Below are 11,608 nucleotides of genomic sequence, written 5' to 3' on the forward strand. Positions count from 1 at the left end.
GGAAGAAAAACTCCGTACTAGGGAGAAATGAAGGAGCTGTTCCTACTCACTAAAGCTCCCCCAATGCTGTTAAGTCTCAAATTTCCTCCTATAAATTAGCCCTCCTACAAGCCTAATTTTGGATCCGAAGCATGTCTTTCTTTAGGACTTTGTTTAGTTCTCTCTAAATGGCTCTTTAATCAATTCTGGAAGGGAGGTCTTGCAGGTATCAGAGAATGACTTGAAACAGAATGTACTCTTAGATTCTTTTCTTCAGAAGTATATATTCACAATGGTAGGTGCTAGACAGAGTTGATGATAAAACCGTGTACTGTTCTCACAGCATGCTTAGAGTACTGGGCTTTCGATATGGCATCAGCCTCTCAAATTTGAGACTGAAAAATTGTAGGAAATGTTTTTTTAAAAAATGTTAGAACATATTAGGTTTCCACAGCAGTTGGGCATTTGAATACCATTTGTTTTATTTAAAAATACAAAAAGCTGTGTTAAGAAACAATGAATGTGGGCATAATGAAAATGCAATAATTCATGGCAGAATTATTAAGAATTTCAGTGAAAAAAATATGATGATGATTCATATCCTTTCACAGGACATAAAACATTAGAAGGAAATAAAAGCCAAGCTGTACACACATTATTTGGAATGAAAAAGTGAATTAAGTCAAAGATAAAATTTTATATGGAGTTGGTACTTGGTGAGGTTGAAAAACCTTTTTAAATAATGGGAATGGCAGGACTGATGGCAACAAAAGATTGTAGTTACATCCAAAGGCATGCTGCAAATGATTCTCTGGATTGTCAGTTGGTTTAACGAGTGTGCACAAAAGAAAAAAAAATACTACTTAGAACAGAACTGTATAGAACCTTGTATCAAGTGTTCATATAAAAGTTTTATAATGCTTTCAAATTTAAGAAAAAATTCTAAAACCATGAGGACTAAGTAATAAGAATTCTGCTTTAAAAGAACATGTAGAATGTATCTGAGGATACTGCATTCATAATAATGTACATACACATCAAATGTTCCAATTCAATAGTGAAATTCCCATGAATCCTAGATTTCCTATGAAAAATATACTTTACTTAAGCATTTCACAGGGATTTGTTTCCAAACACCGAAAGAAAGGGTCTTTGTTTTCAATATGTTGAGACCTACTTACGTAATGTCAGCATTAGGATGGAGACCAAAGACATCTGCGCTGTCCATGGCAGGGAGTGATTGGATATATTCAAAATACTGTTCCAGGGTTTTGCACACTGGAATTTTATATCCAGTATGAAAACAGAAAGTGCTGTCAAACATCTTTTCATTAAACCATACCTGTGAAAAATCCAGAGGGGGAAAAAAAACACAATTACTTTGCTACTTAGAGTTTTTTTAATCTCATTTTTATTCTTGGAGAATTAGTGTTCTTGTTTTAGCTACTACATCTAATTTTACTTGAATACACAAGTAAATCATTAAAAGCTACGCCTTCTAAGTTTGAGTTCTAGCTAAGTCTTTTTAATAGTTTCTGCTCCTCACTAAAGAGAAATGAAGGGGAAGAACTTCACTGCCAAAGAATGATGTTTTGAAAAATTCATTCTACTCTGAAGAGTCTTATAAGCTGGTGAAGAAGTGCATATTCAGCAGAAAGAAGGTCTTCTGATTTCTGTATTGCATCTGCCAATAAAAATGACAAATAACTGTATTTTCAAGGTCTCTCACCCTTGCAAAGCAATTAAGAAGACGTTTATCAAAGTCATCTGTGACTCGGCCTCCATATTGTACTTCTCCAATCATGTAGCGTACTGTATTCCATGATATCCCCTGGATGCAAGTAAAGTAAATAAAAGACTGTAGTTATAACTTGTAAGAAGAAGGTATCCAGCCTGTAATTTTGATATCATCAGAAGCTTATAAGGCTCTGAAATCTAAGCTGAAAAGATCATTGTTGCAAGAAAAAACAAAATACTTAATTTCTAATGTATTTTCTGAGCTCAGCTCTATAATTTTGTAGTAGAATTGGGCTTGATCCTGCTATTAGAAATATACCTCATTATTTATTGTGTGACCTGAAATCCCACTCAGCTGCTACTGCCTCTCCTCTTTCTTTTTTTTTTTCTTCCCTTCCCCCAGTTTCTCATCTTGTTCTATTGACAAAGTGCTGCTTTGCAAGGAATGGTTATACTATTACATTACTCCCTGACAAATAGTAGATGACCAAATGGCAGCCATAGAGAAGTTTGATTGGCTCTGTCAAACTCTGTAAATATTTTAGTTCCCTTTCCAAAACAGGTATTCTATAGACCTGTTAATATTTTAGATATGGTACTGAAAAAAACAAGATCAAATTCTGAAGTCCTTAACTATTACATATTTTTACATGGATGATAGCACACAAAATATTTCAGCTTGACTGTCTTACAGAGAATCTGCAACTTTGATCATTAGAAGCTGCATTAAAGAATAATAATGAATAAACTATTATAAATAGTAACATGAATTAAAAAAGTTACAGATGCTGTACAAAGCAATTAAATATACTGTATGTAAATTTTAGTATTCACCTTCTTGATGTCACATTCATCCAGGTGATTTTGTATAAACTGAACACTGGCTGTAAAGTCTGATGAGTTAAATTCATAGGGTATATTCCAACCCAAAGGCCCAAACTTGCGTCGTTCCTTAGGAATAAAATTAAAACCAAATTTGTTTATGAAACAACATATACTTTTGTTTCATTACTAAAGTTCAATAATAATAATAATACACATCAGTAAAAAACAAAGTTTATTATTAAGTTACAGCATGAAGGATAAATATTTATAGAAAAAGCAACAGGATCATTTATTGCTAACTCACTAATCAATGTATCAGTCATAGGTTTGAAACTTCTCAGGTCTGTGTGGATGATCAGATTTTTATATTAAGTAATTAATTTAAAGAATTACAGAGTACCTGCATTTTCAGCACACTTAATAATTCTGAGTTCTACAGTTTTTAATTTTTTTCTACATATACTGTCTACTAACGATAGTACGATAGTTTCAGTTTTTCAAGCTCCTGTATTAATGCTCTGTTATCCAAAGGCTTCTAGGTTTCCCCTTTTGTCCTACTGTTTCACTGCACTGTTTTAATACAAGTTTTCTAAAATTCACAACTTTCTTATAAGGCTGCTACCACTACGTTATTCAAATTTGTTACTGCATACATATTTGAACATAAAATTACAACACTTGCAGGAACAGAAAAATAGTTGACTATAAGAGAATATAATCTGCAGCCCAAACATTTTAAACATCTAACCCTATTAGATTTCTCACAACTTTATTTTAACCACCTTGGTTACATTACCATTTTTTCAGAATGTAGAATAAATTAATCCAAGAAGAATTAAATTGCTGAATAGTGCTGAAATTTATTAAATCAATAAAAAGTGTAATACTGACATTCTAAAATTAACTAAGTAATAACATATGTATTAGAGTTTAAGTTACCATGTCAACAATGACTGACAGTCTTTGACATCTAGTTAAGTAACATTTAGGTACCTTAGCTACAATATTTAAAAATAACTAGAACGAAGAAAAACTTTTATGGTTTTCAAAATCAGGTATTCTTTATAAGCAGATGAGACAGCATTAACCAATAATAACCCTGCAGAAAGGTATAATGATTTTCTGCCAAATTCTCTGAATTACTTCTTAAGCTATATTTATCATAGCAATCTTGTCACCAAAGAATATTAGGAATTGGTCAGTTTAAAGGCAGGGCAATGTATATATTGCTTGCTGATTGGCAATACGGAAATAAATTTTCTGAACAGATGAATAGCTATAATATTTTTAAAAAGTACTGATGGCTGAATAAGTTTAGGTCTTTTAGTTCCACAAGAGCAGTATAGTTCTGAGGCAGTACACAGAACAACTTTCTCACTGTTTATAAAAAGGTAGAAGGAGGAAAATAATGCAGAGCACTGTATTTTAACAGGGACCTCAACAAATTGTCTTTCTCTTTCACCATCTTTGCTACACTGAAAATATAAGCAGCACAATAGAGCCTAATGCTTAAATAGCATTTTAGAACTATTTTGAGATCCTTGCTGCAAAGAAGGTATATTCAGAGAGCGCAAAACGTTGGTATTTATTGTTATCTCAAAACTTGCATATCTTTAAAGTACAAAGTATAACTATTGTGCTCACATTGGAATTAATGTAGAAAACACACTGACACAGATAAAAATAAAACCAAGACATTAAGTGATAGAATTTTATTTAATTTTAGCCATCTAGAAAGTACACAGCTACTCTAAACTAGGAATCTGGATTGCCTTTAAAATAAGTGGACAGAAAGAGTGATATATATCCAGAAAATTATTCACTCCTTTATAAAGAGACAGCTAAGACTGGTAAGATTATTTTCTTTTTTGAGGTGCTTATCTATTTCTATTGACTACAGAGAGAGCTTTTTTCCTTCCACTGAATTACTAACTTTTGGACAGCTAAAATTAGATGAGAAAAATCCTCATTCTAAATGCCTATAGTATGAAAATTGTGTGAAGTTTATAAAACAATTAAGAGAATAAATAACCTTGAAATATAGATTACGGAAATTAAAATTTCAGCCCTGCAACATGATGCTAAATAATCAGTAATATTGTATAACATATAACATATATATAATATAATATTATATAACATATACTATTACTAATACTAATAAATATCAGAATGTCTATTATCAGGAACCTCTATTAAAGTGACTCCATATATTATAACACTATTTTCAGACCTTATAAGAAATACCTGAACAGTAGAATGCAGGAAAGCTACAGTGTAAAGCAAAGGTTTCCACATAGGCATATTGCTAACATCTAACAGATCCTGATTAATTCCAGAAAATGTTCTCGTCAAACTGGCACGTACACCTTGGGGAGGTTCATTTGTGAACTTTATAGCAATCTGTCATGTGAAAAAGATAAAGCAATGGGATTTGTTTACTGAACAAAACGAGCAACATAAAACCATGTCACAGCTATTAGTTATAAATAAAGAAAATGTAAATAGTTGAAGAATTGTAGATACAAAGTTGCTATGTAGTTTTACTATAAACTGCATAAAAGTACATATTAGATTAGGCCACAAAACTCTGTAATATACATTACTTTAAGATTTTTAACATAGACCTTCAGTTTATATTGGTCGGAACCATCACTGACACTTGTCCACAGATCTAAGAATTTTCATCAGCAACCTAGAAGCAATTGTCATGCTTTTCAGAAGGCATCATGTCTCTATCCCTAATTCAATGACTGAATGATAGAAGAGAATTATCCAGAGTAGATAACAAGAACTCTGTTGTATTTCTGGTCCCAGGATTTCACAGTAAATACAAAGAAATCTCACCTCGCCTCAGATGAGATCTTTGTGTTCACAGCGGCTACTCTGGCTATGTCTGCAGCAGTAAATTAGATTCACCTGAGAATCTCCCTGGGCACTCTGGTCAGCAGGCAGGGAATCCACATTAGTGGTAGTAAACTGCCATAGCCCCTTAGAATACAGCCCCTTAGAGTTTTATGCAAACTGTCTAATGGGAATAGTTGCTACAAAATTTTAGTTGTAAAACCATGCCTGCAAATTATTTGAAAGAGTGCTAGTCAGCACAGGTTTTCAAGTCAGAGAATGTTGTAACTACTTGCCCTATGGACTACTGCATTCCAGTGCTGGTTAATGTTTGTGGGCACACTTGAATCTATTAGTTCAGACTGGCCTGACCAGAATCTGTATTCCTTGAGGCACTTTCAAATGCTAGAGGAACTCAAATAAAAAAGTATTTTTCTGCTCCAACAGTAAGTACTTGTCTGGCTGGCTTGTGTAACATGGCAGCATGCATTGAAAGGATAGTAAATGCCAGGCTGCCCACAGGCTGAATGCAAGCATGGCTCTGAACTGTTTCTACTTGTGAGAGACACTTAATGGAAGACACTGATGCACATGTACTTCACCTGGCAGTTTTACTATCTCCGTACTTGTGGTAAAGAACCACAAAATTTATTTTTAAGGAATTACTTTTCAACTTCAGTCTCACAACCTTATTTCTGGGCTGCAGAGCCCAGGCAAGCTGTCTCAGAGAGGAGCTCCAGCCTTCTGCAGGGACCTATCTGCACATGAACACACTAGAGTGTTGGACTGAATGGGAACATTTGCTAACCAGTCTTTCCACATTTAAAAGGATAACTTGTTCAGTTTTTGATGAATGTTCTGTATAAAAAAACCCAAATTATTCTCTCATTTCTTCTGAGAAAGACCTGGCTTTTCGTTTGTCAGTTATTCATTTTCTGGAGTTGCTGAATATGTTAATATTTTAACAGGTAACATGACACTATGGACTGGGAAATCACATGTGAAACATTTGAGATAAAGGCAGTGAAGATTCATCTCAGTAAGCCTCTCAGTTTGCTATTCTCACTTTTAGCAAACTGTATGTTTATATACCCCACTATTCATAAACCCCTTAAACATGTAGGATGATTTCATTTTCTGTTGGGAGAATACAAGAGAATGTAGGTCCATACAATTAGCTTTCTATACACAGTCATCTTCCATGGTGACATACAGTTCTTACTGAAGGTTGTCTCCTAGATTCATTCAAGAAAGGAACCCCTCCCTCCCTTCACATCCTAGATATCAGGTATGTTACCTATTTTTATTTAGAGAGAATGAGAACTACTAAGGAGACTCCCACTGCTTTTAAAATGAAAGGGGTCTATGAACACAGATGTGCCAACACACAGCTATTACACTATATATTAACTAGAATTATGACCTGCTGTGAGAATGCTAGGAACCATCATAAGTGACTTAAATGCACTTCGTAAGAGTTTCAGGCAATTTTCCTGGTACTGATGAAAATATCTCCTCGAGATCTACAGAACAATCACTTATAGGTTATCCAAAGAAAGGAATACAGGTAAAGCCTGATAGTTTTGATTCAAATGTTTCTGTATACAGAATTAGTATGAATTCACACATACATAATGGATCTTCAAGAACTTTCAGTTTCTGGTAAGTAACACTACTGTTTAAAGTGACATTTGCATTGTAAGGTAAGTCCATTTTTTCTTGGGCTTTGTTTTCCACACCTCCACCCCCCATTTATTTAATTTCAATTTACTCACTTAATCTGAATAATTTTGATGGCACAAGGTACCTAATCAAACATGTGAACAAACCTGTAGCAGCGTAATTGGGAATTTAGGATGTGGTTCAGTAGTTATCCAAATTCGAAATGTCTCATCCTGTATCTCAGCAGTAAGAAGTGTCTCCAGAAGTTCATCCAGAAAATCCAGTCCAAGATGACAATTCTGAAGTAACACCCAGCCTCCCTAAACAAGAGTATTGACTATTACCATGCAAAATTTAGAACAAGTTATTAACACTGCTAAAACCAACTGTCTATACATAGATTTTTTTTTTTTTTTTTTACTTTTGGTCTGTTCCTGAATATGTATTATCATTTGATTTTGTATTGGCACAGCTAAAGCAAATAGGAAGAGTTAGTGCAAAAGTTATTTCCACATCCTATTGTTCACAATGAAAAACCCATAACCAGAGACAATGTTCTAAGTAAAGTATCAGTGCTACCTAGTGGCAAAAAGAAGTAATTCCTGTCCTCTCCCAGCAAAACACCATTATAACCAATCCTGTCATCAGATTCAAAAGAATGTGAGTGGAAAAGTAAAATGAAATCTAAGGAATACAGATTTTTTAAAATTTATTTGTTAATAACATGATCCAGAGTAAGTGTAAAGAGGTGGTAAGAAGACTCTAAAATTTTTCAACTGCAATTAGTTTATCTGCAATGAATACATATGTATGAAATTCAAGCTCTGCATAATAATTTTGATCTTATTCAGCTCTCAAGTTGCATGAAAGCTCTATTTCGATTATTATCTCTCTGCACTTCTGCTTATGAATTTAAATTCAATCAGCTTTTGTAGCATCACTTCAGAAAGCTGATGAATCAGAAGCCTGATATTAAAATGGGGCATTATTTAATCAGTTCTAAACAGTGATGGGTGGATTTCATTACAGCTTGTAATTTAATTTTTGCAATTTTGTTTTAGTTCATTTAAAAAGAAATAAATAACATTTGGTGACAAAATATAATTGAAATATTTATGGTGAACTGATCGATATTAAAAAAAAAAAAAGAAAGATGAAGGGGTTTTTTACTTCTTTTACAGGGAACCACTTTTTTGAGGAAGATCTTTAATCAATTTGTCACATTTCCAAATGAATCAGGCTCAGTTTTTTAAAATTATTTACCTATAACACAGCACAGCAGTTTTAATCATATTATATACTCTTGGCCAGAGGTAAGAAAAAACTCCAGATATTTGTCTTCATATTCACTAATTTTGTTTTGTTCTTGCAAATCTGATGTTCACATATCTCTCCCTCTGTAAAATATGTACACCACCAAGGCATTTAGTTCAGAAATTGTTACTAGTAGCTCTACTGGAGTTCCATTTTGAGTATCACCATGGTTTTAACTGAGGGCAAAAAAAGCAGGGATGCTTGTTTTCACCATTCCAATGAACTGGAAGTTCATGTTGACCATTCTAGACATACGAACAAAAAGTATGAGAGATGTATGTACTATAAAGCCATCTCCTATAAAGAGATTTCTTTTCTCTCTTTTTCCAAAGTGGTGTACACCTATATTCCAGTACTGGTATCACAACATTTGGTAGGATTTGAAAGATTACTGGGATACAAGATAGAGAACTTCCATAACCAAGGCTGCATTAGTTAGAGAACCTTGTATTATATAGTAATGTCTAGCAAGTGTGCAGTAAAGGCCATATACAAGTATTATATATGTCCATAATAAAGAAACACAAATGAAGCAGTGAATTGATACTGACTGGCGTTTTTTCTGCATGAAAGACAGGAAGTTCTGGAAAGGCTCTGAAGCACTTCATGCTATAAGATTAAGAAGACAGGACTTTGCAGAAGTCTAAAGAAAGAAGCATTTCCTCATCTCATTGTGATTAAACATTGGAGAATAAAATAACACAAAAGAACTGTTTAGTTCAGATGGAAATCTTGATAATGAATCTGCAACAGTCTCAAAAGTACACTTGTTCTTGCAGTGTTCTGTGTTGTGATCTAATTTTCACTGTTTGTCCTTCCAGAACTCTCATGGGTGAGGACAGAGACCCAGGAAATCTAATGGATGTCATATATCGTGAGGAGTTAAGTTGTAAATCTCATAGCAAATCCATCTTTAACTTTTTATCTAACCTTTGATGAATACTGCCACTGTAGGTATGAAAGCATATAATGCTTAGCAAATAGGCAATATGGTACCAATCAAACCTTTTACTGAACACACATCAGTTCAGGTTTCTTTAGGTGAATATTACAAGCAGTTCTGTACTCCTGGTTTAGTAAGGACTAACTGTTGGTTATGGTCAGATGAAAACTATGTTTCATTCATCAATATAGTTCTTGCAGTCTTCTACTCTTTAGAAGAGTAGAAGATAGGAGTAGAGATATTCTAGTCTTTCAGAATACTGAAATAAGACTAATTCCCAATATTTTGAGTTTAGAGGAAACTCTGACTGTACATCTTCATTTGCAACACTGTCCACAACTCTTTGAAGTGTCTAGCTGACCAGACTGTGCTACCTTTACACTGTAACTTTTATATTTTATTTGAGATGTCAATTACCATCTTTCTAGAGGTGCTGCTTAGACATCTCATGTTTTTACTGTTTGAGAATATAATCTGCCATAAAAAAACACACTACAATGCTAAGAGAAAAATTCTTAAATATTGTTTGGAAACTCTTAGTCATCCTGGGATTCAAAGCCAAAAGGACTGGCAATTAAAGAAACAAAGAACTAAAAACAATTGCTGATGAGCCCTCTCACTAGCACAGATGTGAGGAAAATGTGAGCCAGTATTAGGAGCCAGCATATCCTTCTGTATCTATAGCTTTAAGCACTGTGTGCATTCACTATTTTATCTAGTAGAAACAATGAACTTCTAGGTAGCTGTCATAGGGGAGTGGGAAAAAAAAAAGAAAAGAAAGAATTCCAATAAAGGTGAGATCTGCAAGTCCTGCAGGACAGAACTATGACACGATGTCCTTTGGATAACAGCAGGGTGATAAGGTAATGTGCTGCCTTTGAAAAGATGGTCAATATTACCACTGGCAGAAGTATTGACTTGGACTCCACTGGCACATGCTTATCCCACCGTGGAATGTTTTTAGGCTCAGGCACTCAGGGAGACTTTTCTACCCTGAGATATGCCTGATAGTAAGGTGAAAATGCAAAATATTAAAGACTGCATGTAAAAGAAGTGTAAAAGAATGCTAAACCAGACAATCAACTTCTATTGCCGTGTTTTTTCCCTACCTGTTGCATTGACATCTGTATGAATTTGCGTGCATGAACTTCTTGTCCTTGACCCATAGACATGGTCCTACATTCTACAACATATTTGATAATGTATGATTAATGAACTTACATTCTTCAGAAAAATAATTCAAATTCAGTTAAAAAAAAGTGATATAAATACAGTACAATTAAGTACATTTTTATACAAAAACATATACTTATGAAATTAGAATCTCTTCACCATCTTATTATGCTACTATGTGTAAATTTTCTAAACATCAACACTTTGTGAAATAACATTAAAATATACATCCACAATATTTACAGTGTTTGTAGAAGTGAAAGACTATGACTAATATTATTATCAATGGGAATTTGTCCCAAATTTTAATGAAGTAAGCCACAGTATTTGAAATATGAATCCAGATTTTTCTTTAAGTGTAGGTAATGAAGCCACATAAATAAGCACAATGCATAATGGTAAAATTGCATTTGTGAACATACTAATGTGACTAATATAATGAATATATATATCTACTTCCAACTCCATTTGTATGCATAATTTTTCAATAATTTCAAAATGTAGCCATAAAGTCCAGAATATACAAATGCAGATCTTATGGGTATTTCTTGTTACAAAATAATCTTGTAAGCAGATTGCTGATTTTTATGTTATCTGCAGTCAAAAGTTAAAAGAAGAAAATGGTATTGTCACCATGCCAGAATAAAAATAAATAAATAAATAAAATTTATACTGTCTTATAGTTAGGAATTAAAAAAAAATAACATTACTGGGAACAATTATAACAATTTATAAAAAATAACCGAAAACATTACTGTATAACTCCATACAGAATGATCCTCAGCATACCATCTTTTATTTAAAATATTATTTTATATTTAAGATGACCGTTTAGGAACAATCAATAGTGCAACAGAATTTAAGAAATACTTTTCAGAAAAAAAAAATTCTGAAATTACTTACATTACCCTTCTGTATCTTAACACATGGCAATGAATAATTACTTCATACCTAATTTAAGCTTTCTAGCCAAGGAATCAATTTGAATAGTTGGGTCAGATCCCATAGACAAGAAACAGATGAGAGGTGTTCGTGTGTCACTTTCCTCCCAAGTTTTTTCTAAATTCAAAATGACTGGTTCTGTATATTTCTCATCCAAGGAATTTGCAATATATTTCCTGGCTTGGGAAA

General features: G+C 33.4%; 1 protein-coding gene across 1 annotated transcript in view; it reads right to left on the bottom strand.

Moving 5' to 3' along the window:
• Positions 1 to 11,608, bottom strand: part of DNAH8 (dynein, axonemal, heavy chain 8) — a gene marked incomplete at its 5' end in the record, with an annotated part of 124,576 nt that overhangs the window by 7,735 nt on the left and 105,233 nt on the right. Inside the window, 7 exon segments of the mRNA XM_010288192.1 lie at positions 1,161 to 1,321; positions 1,709 to 1,810; positions 2,551 to 2,667; positions 4,789 to 4,944; positions 7,215 to 7,367; positions 10,414 to 10,487; positions 11,429 to 11,599. Coding sequence (XP_010286494.1) covers positions 1,161 to 1,321; positions 1,709 to 1,810; positions 2,551 to 2,667; positions 4,789 to 4,944; positions 7,215 to 7,367; positions 10,414 to 10,487; positions 11,429 to 11,599 — 934 coding nt within the window.

Source organism: Phaethon lepturus, unplaced genomic scaffold (genome assembly GCF_000687285.1).
Source record: "Phaethon lepturus isolate BGI_N335 unplaced genomic scaffold, ASM68728v1 scaffold15825, whole genome shotgun sequence".
NCBI classification, from domain to species: Eukaryota; Metazoa; Chordata; class Aves; order Phaethontiformes; family Phaethontidae; genus Phaethon; species Phaethon lepturus.